At 38.5% G+C, this 12,904-nt stretch overlaps 2 protein-coding genes across 5 annotated transcripts; both read left to right on the top strand.

Moving 5' to 3' along the window:
* Window positions 1–864: 864 nt before the first annotated feature.
* Window positions 865–4,595, top strand: cbx3a (chromobox homolog 3a (HP1 gamma homolog, Drosophila)). Its single transcript, XM_005728787.2, has 5 exons — window positions 865–1,039; window positions 1,776–1,929; window positions 2,152–2,308; window positions 2,692–2,786; window positions 3,455–4,595. The coding sequence occupies exons 2-5, from the start codon at window positions 1,784–1,786 to the stop codon at window positions 3,579–3,581; spliced, it is 525 nt and encodes a 174-aa protein (XP_005728844.1). The 5' UTR covers window positions 865–1,039; window positions 1,776–1,783; the 3' UTR covers window positions 3,582–4,595.
* A 968-nt stretch (window positions 4,596–5,563) lies between these two features.
* On the top strand, window positions 5,564–11,244 carry snx10a (sorting nexin 10a). 4 transcript variants are annotated; one of them, XM_005728792.1, is made up of 7 exons: window positions 5,564–5,599; window positions 8,884–8,931; window positions 9,093–9,179; window positions 9,270–9,370; window positions 9,465–9,563; window positions 10,423–10,614; window positions 10,702–11,244. In XM_005728792.1, the coding sequence occupies exons 2-7, from the start codon at window positions 8,899–8,901 to the stop codon at window positions 10,832–10,834; spliced, it is 645 nt and encodes a 214-aa protein (XP_005728849.1). In that variant the 5' UTR covers window positions 5,564–5,599; window positions 8,884–8,898; the 3' UTR covers window positions 10,835–11,244. The 4 variants fall into 4 exon arrangements, with proteins under 4 accessions (XP_005728849.1, XP_005728848.1, XP_005728846.1 ...); XM_005728791.1 differs by lacking the exon at window positions 5,564–5,599 and adding an exon at window positions 7,322–7,378; XM_005728789.2 differs by lacking the exon at window positions 5,564–5,599 and adding an exon at window positions 7,390–7,695.
* Window positions 11,245–12,904: the final 1,660 nt, after the last annotated feature.

Here is a 12,904-nt window from a genome sequence, read left to right on the forward strand (position 1 = left end):
CCCCCCCACTGTGCTTTTCTTGGTGTTGTGGCCTGTGATGGTTTTCACACCATTCCAGACCTCCCTCATATTGTTCCTCTCCAACTTCTGCTCCACCTTCCTCCTGTAGGTGTCCTTTGCTTCCCTCAGATCTATTGATCTATTATAGATTAGGGATTACAAACATAAGGCCTGGGGGCAAAATTGGCCTGGCAACAGATGCAATCTGAGCCACTGGACAGCTTTTTAAAATGTGATGGATGGTACACATTTTGGATTTTTTTTTTAAACTGTATTTTCCGTTTTTTACAGCTTTTCTTAATGATAAAAATCCTACTCCCATCACTATTCACACCAATTTGAGTAAGTCATAGGTAATATTAGATAAAAAAAACTTAAATGACAGAAACGTTTCTGATTTCTGCAGTGCGTTCACAGTAAATAAATAAATAAGGATATAGTCTATCAATAAACAAAACCTTTCTATTATATAGTTACAGAACAGTCTGGGCAATGAGCAACCATAACTACACATGCATTTCCTACAATCTTAGATTGTAGGATTGTTTGTTTGTTTGAAATAAATTAACAAACAAACAAACAAACAAACAATCTAAGCCAAAAGATTCGTGCTGACTGAGTTCTATTTAATACAGCTTAATTTCTTTATCATGCAAAAATAACCAGCATATGCTGTTGAAATTGCACTTCTTTTTCTTATATTAAGATTCTGCAGACATTAAAGGTGTAATTAAACCTCTTTACACTGGTCCGGCCCACGTGTAAACAAAATTTTCTGCATGTGGCCCACGATTCAAAATGACTTCGATATCCCTGATGTAGAGTTCTAGGCTTCATCATCCACAGGTTTTGGAGAGCGAAAAGCGTTTTCTAACCGGGCTTCCGTAGATGGTGCACAAGTATGCGCACAAGAATGCGCACAAGAATGCGCGTGAGTAGCTTTTGGCGCCCGTGCTGTTGAGCCACACTTTTGTAGACATAAAGAATCAACTGACCGCGTGGAAAAGAAGTGCCGTTGGAGCGATTCTCTTGTTTTAGGGTATGTATGCAGATACCGACTTGTTTAAAAAAAAAGGTTATCATTAACAGAGGTGTCAGAGTTAATTGGTTCACTGTAACGAAATAGCAGTATATGCTAGCCAGTTGTTTTACCATCTGACGCTGTCTCGAATGAGAGAGAAACGCTCTGTTAACTACAGTTGCAGTACTTTAACTTAAACAGGCAAGCGAAAAGTAACAGTGTCTGTTCCTTGTAATGCTGTAGTTGTATCATAGATCTTAAGATTATGTATCCGTTTCTAAAACGTCGAGTGTCGCATTAAACTTGAGTACGTTATTGTTAGCGCAAGTTACGTTAACGTTACCCGCACGTTTTTGGGTTTTTTTTTGTGCCAGCGCACCTATTTTAAGTCCCTCCGCATTGCAGTTGACACAATAAAAGTGAAGTAGGTTTTCCCTAACGGTTAAAGGCCAGCTAAAGTTAGCATGCGAGCTAACGTTATAAGAATTTGGCTATCTTTGAATACTTTAAGAGTTTATCGCTAAGCTAGCTAATGCTACGTTTTTACTTCCCTTTGGGGGCCATCCCTTTGTCAAGGTTGCCTAATTTTAATACCCCAATGGGCAAATAACAGTCTTCACAGTTAAATTCGTTTACGATCCAGGTGTCTGTGGCGGCTTTAGGGCCTATGGCCAATCCTAAATGTGGATATCAGGAACACATGAATGTGAAGGATTTGTTATTATCAAATTCCTTTTTTTGTTTGTGTTTTTAGATCACAAAATGGGAAAGAAGCAGAATACCAAGAGTAAGAAGGATGCACAGGATACACAGGAGGAACCTGAAGAATTCGTTGTGGAAAAAGTGCTGGACCAGCGTGTTGTGAATGGGAAAGTAGAATTCTACCTCAAGTGGAAAGGATTTACAGAGTGAGTTGGCTGGGACTCCTGCCCCCCTCCTGCTGAGCTGGAAGTGCTTCCCTGGTATGGGGTTGTGCTATACTTTTGTTTGAAGTCATTGTGGTTGCATGAAGACGGTGCCTTCATTCAAGCAAGCTAGCTGATGCTAGTATTTGGCTTTTTTTTTTTTCTAAATGGAAATCAGTGTGAATTGATGCAATGCAATCGTTGACTCTCTTTCTGCTTGTTTAGTGCTGATAATACTTGGGAACCAGAGGAGAACCTGGATTGCCCTGAGCTGATTTCAGCATTTTTGGAGGCTCAGAAGAACGTTAAGGAGAAACCTGCACCTGTTAAGAGGAAGGCCTCCACGGAAGAGCCAGAGACTGAACCTAAGAAGAAGGATGTGGTGAGTTCCTTTGCTTTCACAAGTTTCTGCAATTAGCATGTCCTAGAGACAATTTAAATTTAGAACCGTCAAGCTTAACATGAGGGCCATTCAGAGAAAGGGTTGCATAACTTAAACAAAGACGAGCATTAGAATAAATGAATGTATTATAGATAAATCATATTTGTGCTTAGCTAGGGTGGTGTGTAGACATTTAACTTAGTATTATACTTGTATAATTGTGACAAACCTAATTTTGAATAAGTCACTCAGACCATTCTCTTGAAATGCAGCTGCTTCTGAACTTATGCTAGAAAGTGCAAGGATTTTAAATGAATCAAAATGTGTTGTTTTGTTTCCTTCCCATCTTATATGCCTACATTCTCTGTTGTAACCACCTACAGGCTGAGAAACCACGTGGTTTTGCTAGGAACCTCGAACCCGAGCGAATCATTGGCGCAACAGACAGTAGCGGGGAGTTGATGTTCTTGATGAAATGGTACATTTTTATGCAATATTTCTGGTCATTGAAGAAAAAAAAAATCTCATATCTTTGTCTCCTTGGAAGCAAAATATAATGAAATGACTGTTAGTTCAAGACCTTTGCACAGTAATGTTTTGTTAATCTAGGCAGTGTAAGTCATAGGATGGATGTGCATGGTATACAGTGAGTCACTGGTGTTTCATGCTACAATGGAACACGGCCAGTGAATTCAAAAGTATTGAGTGCTATGATTTCTGGATCCTTCACAGTACAAATAATTATCCTGAAATATTGTAATAGCAATCAAAGAAAGTTTAAACTGAAGGAAGTGTAACTGAGTGGAATTACTTGGATAATTGGATGGGGTTTTTTTTTTTTTGTTTGTTTTTTGATTTATTTTTAAGTTGTTTGCATTTGAGCTCTTAAAAATTGGAAACTTTCTTTGTTTCACTAAATGTTTATTCTTAAACCCTTGAACTTAAAGCTCAGTTTCTACACTTCAGTTGCCTTTCATTGCTTAGATCTTGCTACATGGTGTACAGAGCCACAGTTATGAAACTGTCACTGTCCAGGCTGTGTTCCTGCTGTAAACCTTTCCTCAACTTATAAACTTAGTTGATTTAAAGTACATTAATTTATGCTGGCTTTCTATAATGTTCCTCTCTCAATCTGCCTTCTTTTAGGAAAGACTCGGATGAGGCAGATTTGGTCCCAGCCCGTGAGGCCAACACCCGCTGTCCTCAGGTGGTCATATCCTTTTATGAGGAGAGACTGACCTGGCATTCCTGTCCAGAGGATGAAGCCCAGTAGTTCTTCTCTGCAACCCATGCAGTAGTCTACATCAACATTGTCAACCTTTTCCTCAGGACTGGATTTCTCCTGACTTGCCTTCTAGGTCTAGCTAAATTAGTCTTCTTTTTTTTTTTTTTTTTTGTTTCTTTTTTATTTTGGAAGAAGTTTCAACACTTGCATGGCAGTCGGTGAGTTCTGTTGTAAATATAAGCTTAGCCGATTGTGAGAACAGGTGATAGTGTTTTGATTAAGAAGTAAAGAAAGAAGCCTTCTTGTATTATTGTGAATGACTGATCTCTTTAGCCCCTTTTCAGACACGAGATGTACAACAATGTTGGCTTCAGCAGTCTGCTCAGCAATCTGTTATTCCAACATGGATTGCGCTTGTGTTCCTAATGGCTTCATTTAAATGTATCCAAGATGGTGAAGGAGAGCTCTGTAGTACGCACAATTTAGCCATACATTCAGAAGGCTTGTTTGTGGGTGAGGTGCAACTACAGTTTTGATTGGTTTTCTCACCCTTTTTCAATAACAGCACAGGATCTGACTGTGTGTCGTTCAGAGCTGTGCACTTCCTTCTGAAGTGTGAATAGTAAAAATGCTTCATGGAGGAATGATACTGTATTTAAAGTCAATAGCTAAAGTTAAGACTAAATGTGATGCATAGATTTGAAATTTAGGGCATTAACTAGTGAGCTTTGCAACTCAGAGATTCACAAGATACAAGTACAGTTGTAATCCAGTGCATGCATGTCATTAATAATACTTGGTTTAGTTTAGGTGCTCATTTAGACTTGAAGTCAACACATTCAGATGCAGCCAGATTCATGGAAGCGAGTGCACAGCTGAAAAAGGACTGTTGATTAGGGCCACCTTCATCTTTGTTTAAATGTTTTAAATTCCAAAACACTTTTCTCACTCTGCCACATTCTTGCTCATGTTTTCTACTGTAGTGATGTTTTGTTCCATAAATACTTTTTGTATACTGTCTTTAAATATTGTTTGTCGTTCTAATAAAGGTTTTATGCCAGATGTTTTTTTTTTTTTTTTTTTGTCTTTTAGTTTTTTTTCCAACTACAAATACATGTAAGACTTTACTGGAAGTAATTCAGAGCGAGTTGCATATGAAACAAAGTTAACAATTAGGATTTCCTTATGTACCTAATAGATGTTTCTTGGGTGAAGTTTTTTACAGTTTTGTCTTCATGCTGCAGTGCTTTGGTTTTCCCGTGGTTTCACTCTAAATGCAAGACTGCATAATGGCATGGGAGATAAGACAGTGAACCTTTGTGCATTACTGATTTCTGTGGGAAATCACTCAAGTTTCTTATTTGAGTGATTTAGACAAGGTCATGATAGATATCCAACCTTTAGTCCTAGCGGAAAAAACAACTGCTGCATGAATGTTCACCTACAAATTTGATAACAAACAGCTAATTTCTCTGAAAAGTTTGTTCTGTAAATGCTAAAGAGTAGTGAGTAGCCTGCAGAAAGGATACAGGGATGGAAAATGGCCTGCTATTGTCATTTCCTCGTAAGTGTTTAACTTTTTTTTTTTTTGATTAAGTCAAATATCTATCCAAATAGATTAGTCTGTGGTGGCTATGATTTCATGTGATCTGTACAGCAAGGTGTAGTTTGATTAAGTCAAATAGCTAATCACAGCAACACAGTCATGTCTTATCTGTTAAGTGCTTGAATCATTTCAATATAGACATACAGCTATATTAATGGAAATTAAATGTCAGTGCAGCAATTTCAAGTAATATAAAACATGCTTAAAATAAATCTTGGTCTGTATATTTCACGTGTCAGCTTTTGTCAACTCTGAATTTTGCTTAATTGGCCATAAAATGTAGAAATCGGATAGAAAATGGTGCTGTTTTGTAACAGTCTGTAAAAGCAAATGAAAGTTTCTGTTGACACAAGATAAAGAGATCTCTATATGCAAATTACCATCCAACCTAAGGTGACGTCTCACTAGTTTCTTGATCCACTCTTGGACTGGTCAGAGGGATAGACGCCAACTGGCTTTGGTAAGATCTCTTGGTCTTCAATTTTAAAACGGTCATTGTATACAACAATGCTTGCTGTGGGCTGGAGTTCACGTAGACTAGGTGTCAGTGTCATCTCTGACGCTCTGATGCCTTGATTAGAGATTTTGATTTAATTTTAAAACTTTTGATTTATTAGTTGAAACGAAGCATAACACAGCCCATGATGTGATATCTCAGATAAGGTTTTGGGATGTTGTTTTTGTACCGTATCATGCTGCAGTTGCCTGTCTGTCTTTATGGCTACGTTCACACTGCAGGTCTTAATGCTCAATTCCGATTTTTTGATCAAATCCGATTTTTTTGTCTGCTCGTTCACACTACAAATAAAATGCGACAGCAAACGAGCTCTAGTGTGAACGCTCAAAGCGGCCCGCATGCGCAAAAGAAGATGTCACACACAACGAGCTCTGTTTAGACCCAGAGCAACAGTATTGTTTGACTGATGGCCCTTAATATGCAGACTTCGGACTTCACGTTTCCCAATTTTTGCTTTAAGTTATTTTGTTATTTACATAATAATGTAAATAACCTAATAATGATCCTTATTGCTGTTTAAGAGAGGAGCGGTGCTTCAAAGGATAGCTGCAGATTTCTGTCAGAATCTGCAGATTATACAGTACAAATAAAATGTTCACATTGTCTTCCCAACAGTTTCACTAACATCTACACTGGATGGCCAGGAAGCGTTCGCGATGTCTTCTCGGGCGCTTCTCTGGCGCTGATAATTGGCTTCAGTCTTGTGTCGGTGACGTAAAAGGCGGATTTAATGCGACTTGACCGTTCAAACAGCAGTCGCTTTCTAAAACATCGGATATGTATCGGATTCAGAACCACATACGAAAGTGACCCAGATCGGATTTGAAAATATCGGATTTGCGCCGTTCACACTGTCATAGCATGATCGGATATGAGTCGCATAGGGTCAAAAAAATCGGATTTGATGCGCTTTGTATTGTATTGTATTGTATCTTTATTTGTTTCAGACATATAAAACAAAAAACAATATATACACACTACATATATTTTCATTTACAGATACGAATATATATGTAGATACACACACACACACACACGTATGTGTTCATATAAACAAAAAATATATAATGAAAGAAGTATGAACATACTTATTCTTTCGCCTGCAGTGTGAACGTAGCCTTTGTCTCAGCTTCACCTTTCAAAACTAGCATGCATATCTAAATTTCATCTAGAACTGCAGTGAAGCAGTCGTGGACAACTATGTTAACAATTAAAGTCAGAACAATGGACAGTTATTAAATTTTGATTTGTTTGTTTGGTTTTGGTTAAAGTTTCTCTACCCAGCCACCATACAGTGTTATTGTGGTTCAGAGCTGGTTGTAGGAACAAAAAAGAAGCAGAAGAAGCAGACATAAAATCTCAGACCATGAAGTGGTACTTTTAAATTGTCTGAATGTTTCTAAAGGTAAATCCCCATAAGCATTTGCATTAGAAGAAGCATAAATGGAAGGGTTCAAGAAGAAAGAGATCAATTTAACAATGAATCTGTTTCTTTTTATTAGTTAGGCACGTACAATCCATCAATCAATAAATGAATAAAGTGAATGTTTCAAAATCGGGTTGTTCACAGGCTATTTTTTTTTCTGAGGTCCTGTAGAGACCAGTAACTATATAAAGTTATTATGACTTTATTTGGGGTTGTCGCTGCATTGCCATCGCTTGGCCTCCTCCCACCAGGTGACACCATTTAAACTGATTCCGGATAATACCAGTAAGAAACAGGTGCGCAGAAAAGCGACGCTTAACATGTTACTCTCATCTGAGATTCTTGATCATTTTCTTTCCGCCTGATTTAGACGAATGATTTAAGAACAATGCATTTTACGATTACTTTTTAAATGTTGCTTGTTATGGTATACTTTCTAACTACGTGGCCTGATCCAGTCGGGAAAGGAGGTCGTGCTTAGCAGTGGGAAATTAGTAGTAGCAGGGTTGGTATTAGTTCAGTCCAGGAAGGGCTAAGCTTCAAGCCAGGTTAGTGAGCTGGTCCTGGTTGTTCACATTATCGTATAATTTCACTCGAGGTGAAGAAGGGAGAGGTAAGGTCAAAGTAGATGCAAAATCGGGCGTCCTTCTCGCTCTTTTTTTTGTTAATATGTTTGTGGGTTCGTGCGTTTGTTTTGTTTTGCGTTTCGTCTTTCCCTCTCAGTAGCTACCCTAAGTCCCGATGCAATAAAAAGAGGGCATCCTGGGGTTTCCATTGAACTCCGTTTTGATTACCTGTTTTAGCCCCAAAGAGGAAGGAAAGCACAAAAAGTTAAATGGGAAGAGTCTTTCTTCCTCTGTTCTCAGGAGGTTAAACATTACAAATGATTTTGGGGTATTCAGAAGATGTATAATAAGCACTGATTATGAGCGTTAAATCATTGTTTAAGCCCTGTTGTGTTGTCCTGGATAGTGGTTAGAAAATTATAATACTTCATGCTCTTAAGTGTTTTAGAGCACTGAGTGCGTGTAACTTCAGATCAAAGTGCACTCCATTATGCAATTCCCTGCAGCATCCTGTTAACCTCACGTCTATGTGTAGGACCTGCTGAATTATTGCAGCCACAGGACTGTTGTTGAAGAGCAATGACAGTCTTGAAGGAAGAGCCTACAGTCACCTCAGTACAGAGTTTATCCAAATAGATTAGTCTGTGGTGGCTTATGATTTCATGTGATCTGTAGAGCAAGGTGTGTAGTTCAGTCTCTTGAAGGTGGCCTGATCACCCTATTTGAAAACGTGTTTAAACTTGCTTATTATCTCTGGTTAGACTTTAGGCCTGCAAATGGCATGTTTAGTTTGTTTGTTCATGAACAGATGACTGGATAACGCATATGACTAATATCACTGTAAAGCTAACCTTGTAGAGTTGGCTTTGAAAGCACTAGACTGTATTTCCCATTCTAGTGGGCTGTTTTTGTCCCAAGTGTGTTTTGCTATGTGCCCATGTTTAATGTGTTCAGAACCAAGATTTCCCACACATAAGCTCAATCCTCCACCTTTGCCCCTCATCCCACTTGATCCCAAATCTGTTTGAAATCTTTGCACTCCTAAATCCTTCAAGGCTCAATTGCTAGCCTTTTGTTTTATAAAATGGAATTGGGACAAAAGAAATGCTGTGATTTTAAAAATGCTGTTTAATTCTGAGAACCCATAAAGGCTGCTATAATTTTGCTGAAATCAGACCACCTGATAAGCAAATAGGCTAAAAGAGATGGTACTAATGTGTTTATTTCCCTTCCAGGTTTTTGTATCACTAATGGACACTATTCTGGATAATTTTTCAAACACTGTAAGTGGCTTTGATTTTATTTTTTATTTTTCCTGTATCTTGTTTTGTTTATCTATAATAGCAAATAGATAAACCCAAACAGTGGGACAATCCTGTTTTCATTTTGCCCACGTTCACATTTTCATTTTGAAATAATGGAACTCTGGTCTTGATTTTTGCAGGAGTTTATTAGAGTTTGCGTTCAGGATCCAAGGCTTCATAAAGATGGCCGCTGGCACACACATGTTGACTACGAGATTTGTTTACATGTAAGTGCCAATTAAAAAAGAAACTGTTCTGTTAGCTTTATTTTGTTGTGTTTTTGTAATAAGCGTTTAATGAACTGTTGTCTCTTGCAGACTAATAGCTTGTGTTTTCGAAAAAAGACCTCCTCTGTGAGACGGCGCTACAGTGAGTTTGTTTGGTTGCGTCACTGCCTGGAACAGAACGCTTTCATAATGTATGTTGAGGTTTTCTTGTTATGATAGTGATTAATCCATGTTGTAAACTGATAATCCAGCAAGTTACAAATGTATATTTATATCCATGTCCAGAGACATGCCTAAATTGCCACCCTGGAACCCTTTCTTCAGTCTGAAGAACACAGAACAAGTCATCCAGAGGATCAAGGGTCTGCAGAAGTTTTTAGAAATGTGAGTTGCTCTTCTGCTGAAGCAGTTTCTGAAGTTCAGTTAATGTCTCCTGGAGGAGCCTTTCATACTCCCAAAGACTGTTTGGGGGTAAAAATGAGCACATCCCTTTTACAGCAAGTCATATAAACTTGAGGGCTATTAATTGGGTGAGTGAAATAGCTGAGGGGTTGGTAATTGGTTTCATTTGCTTTGTTATTAATAAAATTTATAACCAATGCACTAAAGGCAACATGAGATGACCCCCCCCCCCCTCTCCCAAAACAAGAATGCATTTTGTCCCCCCCCAATTTTGAATCCATTCTCAGACCCTAGGCTGGTGCTGTGGGTCCTGGGTTCCACCTGGTGCACAAAAATGACTGGCCTCATGTGTACGAGAGTATGTAGGCAATACTGGAGGATGAATGAATTGTTGCTATTGAGTGGCCTCCATGCTCACCTGAAGGGAAAAACCTCTGGGCCGTCATTTTCAGTCCCTCTAACACTGGCAGATTGCACCTCAGATCTGGAGAAAGAATGTGGAGGGCCATGCAACCTACAGAGTACTTTTTTTTTTTTTTTTTAAGTTACTGCAATGTAACTCTAGCAAAATGGACTATCCTGCTGCATCATTTCTATTTTTTTACTTTGATTTTCAGGGGTATCTTTTAATTCAGCCTTCTGTAGATTCAAAATTTTAATTTCCCTCAATGTAGCATCCTCTTGTTCCTAATGCGTTACCCAGTACATATCAGTATAGATATAAGCATTATTTTATTTTTTTCTCCCATTGAAATCTGATTTGTTCTCCTTAATACTGTCAAATTTTATTTGGATTTGATTGAAATGGTCTCATCTACTTAATGTTTTTTTTCTCCTCTAGTGTTCTTCATACACCCTTGTTGTTATCTGATAGTCGGCTCCATCTGTTCCTCCAGTCAGACCTTAGCATTACAAAGATTGCAAGGTGTGCCGTTGGTAAGACCAGGTACACAGTAGCTGAAGCCATTCAGTGTTCAAGAACTGGTTGTATCAGATCAGAAGAAAAGGTTTCATGTGACTCTGACTGTGAAAGGTAAGTTATTATAGAAAATGTCTTAGTGCTTACTTGTTAACACGTGACTTAAAACTGAACTGACCCTTCAGTCTTTCTTTCAAATAGCACTTCATCATCGGGTTTGGGACTAAGTGTTGACACTTCTGGGCGAGGTAGCCCCATCTTCTTTCAGTCTGACGGAGATCCAGAACCCTTTTGTTCTTTTTCTGAGACTACCAGCCCACTTACTGAGTACTGATGTAAAGAAGTGACACTGTACTCTTCTTCTTTTTCTTGTGGATGTGTAGGTCATCTTTGCATTAATGTGTTCAATACTTCATTGAACTCTTGCTATTGTTAGCTTTTTTTTTCTTTTTTTTTTTTTTAAACTTCCGTTAACATCAGTGTGACCCTTTTGAAAATATTTTAACTTGCCTTGTGTCCTCTGCAATTGGTACCATTTAAGTATCATGTACTTAAAAAAATTTCACGTTTTTAAAAAACAATGTGTAAAAACTGACAGTCTTAAATATTTCCAATGTGTACTTTTTAAAATCACTGCACTAAAATGTACTAAGGTTGGCAAGAGTTGTTTTGCATTGTAGACTTTTTTTTTTTTTAGGAAAATATTTGAGAATACATTTTATGAGTTGTCAATGCATAAATAAATGGCCCTTTCTTAAAGAAAAGCTTGCATCTTCCATACTGTACTTTGTCTCTTTTAATTAGTAGAAAACCTGAAGTTCATGTTCCTGTATACTTTATATATATTTTGTGACCTGTCACTTGTCCCAGAGTTCAATACAATACTGTACTGTTTGAACAGTCCAGTAGAGGGAGTGTAGACATCACACCACCCAGAGCTTGAGTAAATAGTGGTGTGAGATGAAGGAACATCTGAAGGAGCGTCTGAGTTAATTGTGTACATGGCATGAAATGCTGTTATTTTGGGTACAAACTGTAGCATTTCTTTACTCGTATAGCTCAGGTTGCACACAGCCTTGAATTATTATTATTATTATTATTTTTAGTCTCTTGTCCTTATCTGAAAAAAATGTCAAACATCTAGTTGCACTGGCTAAATTTTAATGTTTACTTGCTATACACTGTTACACAGCTGTGCCTCCCAGGACAGGAAAATGGGTTATTAAACCTTAGCAAACTCTGTGTACACTTGCTAAGAACTCCCTAAATCGTTTTCATAATGTTTCCACCATTTACCAAAACTATAGACAGATGATTGCAAATGAATATACATGTTAAATCTAAAGTATTATCAGTGCTGGGCATGGAGAGGCTCAGCGTTTGTCACGTTTCAACCTTGTGTCACAGTGTTCCCAGGTGAGGTTGTCTAATTAAAGGTAGATAGCAAATTAATTTAACTATTAGATTGCTCTTGGGAATCACTTGAAAGGAAAACGACAGCTTCATACGTGCTACAGGAATGTGAGCAGGTGGAGGTGTGGTTGGTTATGCAGGAGTGTTGGACAGCTCTGTAAATTGAAAGCTGATGAAAGAAGGAAAGGCTCATTAAAGGAGACAGCAGCTGCCCTCCTCCACCTTCTCACCAGCCAGCCACTGGACCCACGCACAGTCTGCCCAATGTTAAGCCTAGCCTGTCCTATGTCTCTGTCCTCTCCTTCTGCATGGTGCTGTCTCCCTGTGCGCACAAGCCATAATGAAGCTGTCAGTGACTTCACACACATGCCACTGAGCTGTTTTCATATAGCAAACACAGACATACGCACAGGCACAGAGGCGTGTCTGAAAACACACGCGCAGAGAATACACTGGTGGGAAAGCTGCGGATGAATGAACATTTTCTCCTTCCTCATCTTCTGTCATTTTCAAAGTCCCAGTGGTTTGTGATTGGAGCTCTCCATCTCTCTGTTTGCTGTAAAGGTTGACCTTATCAACGTACTCCATGACAAGCATACAGCGGGACACATACACAGACACTTTTTGGTTTAAAGCTGGTCAATTTTCTGACAAAATGAAATGCAAATGCAAGCGGTGGCATCTTGTATTTTATGTGAGTGTACATGCGCGCATCTGCCTTTCTTTTTTTCTCGGAGAAAACATCTAGCATTTGGATATTGAGTATTCATGGTACATGTCTATTTCAGCTTGGTAATTTATAACTCAATTTCCAGTGTGCAGTGATGCACGTCATACCTCCAAAACACCAAACAAAGCCCAAACCCAATTGTATTTCAAAGCAATTAGGGTGTCCACTGAGTTGTGAACGGCCCACGTTGCAATGGCTCAGGGCCCGTGTGATATTTTTAATTGTTAATTTTCTGTCACATTAGTCAGCTTCACTGCCTTT

The sequence above is a fragment of the Pundamilia nyererei genome, unplaced genomic scaffold (assembly GCF_000239375.1).
Source record: "Pundamilia nyererei isolate P.nyererei 1_Seehausen unplaced genomic scaffold, PunNye1.0 scaffold00030, whole genome shotgun sequence".
Lineage (NCBI taxonomy): Eukaryota > Metazoa > Chordata > Actinopteri > Cichliformes > Cichlidae > Pundamilia > Pundamilia nyererei.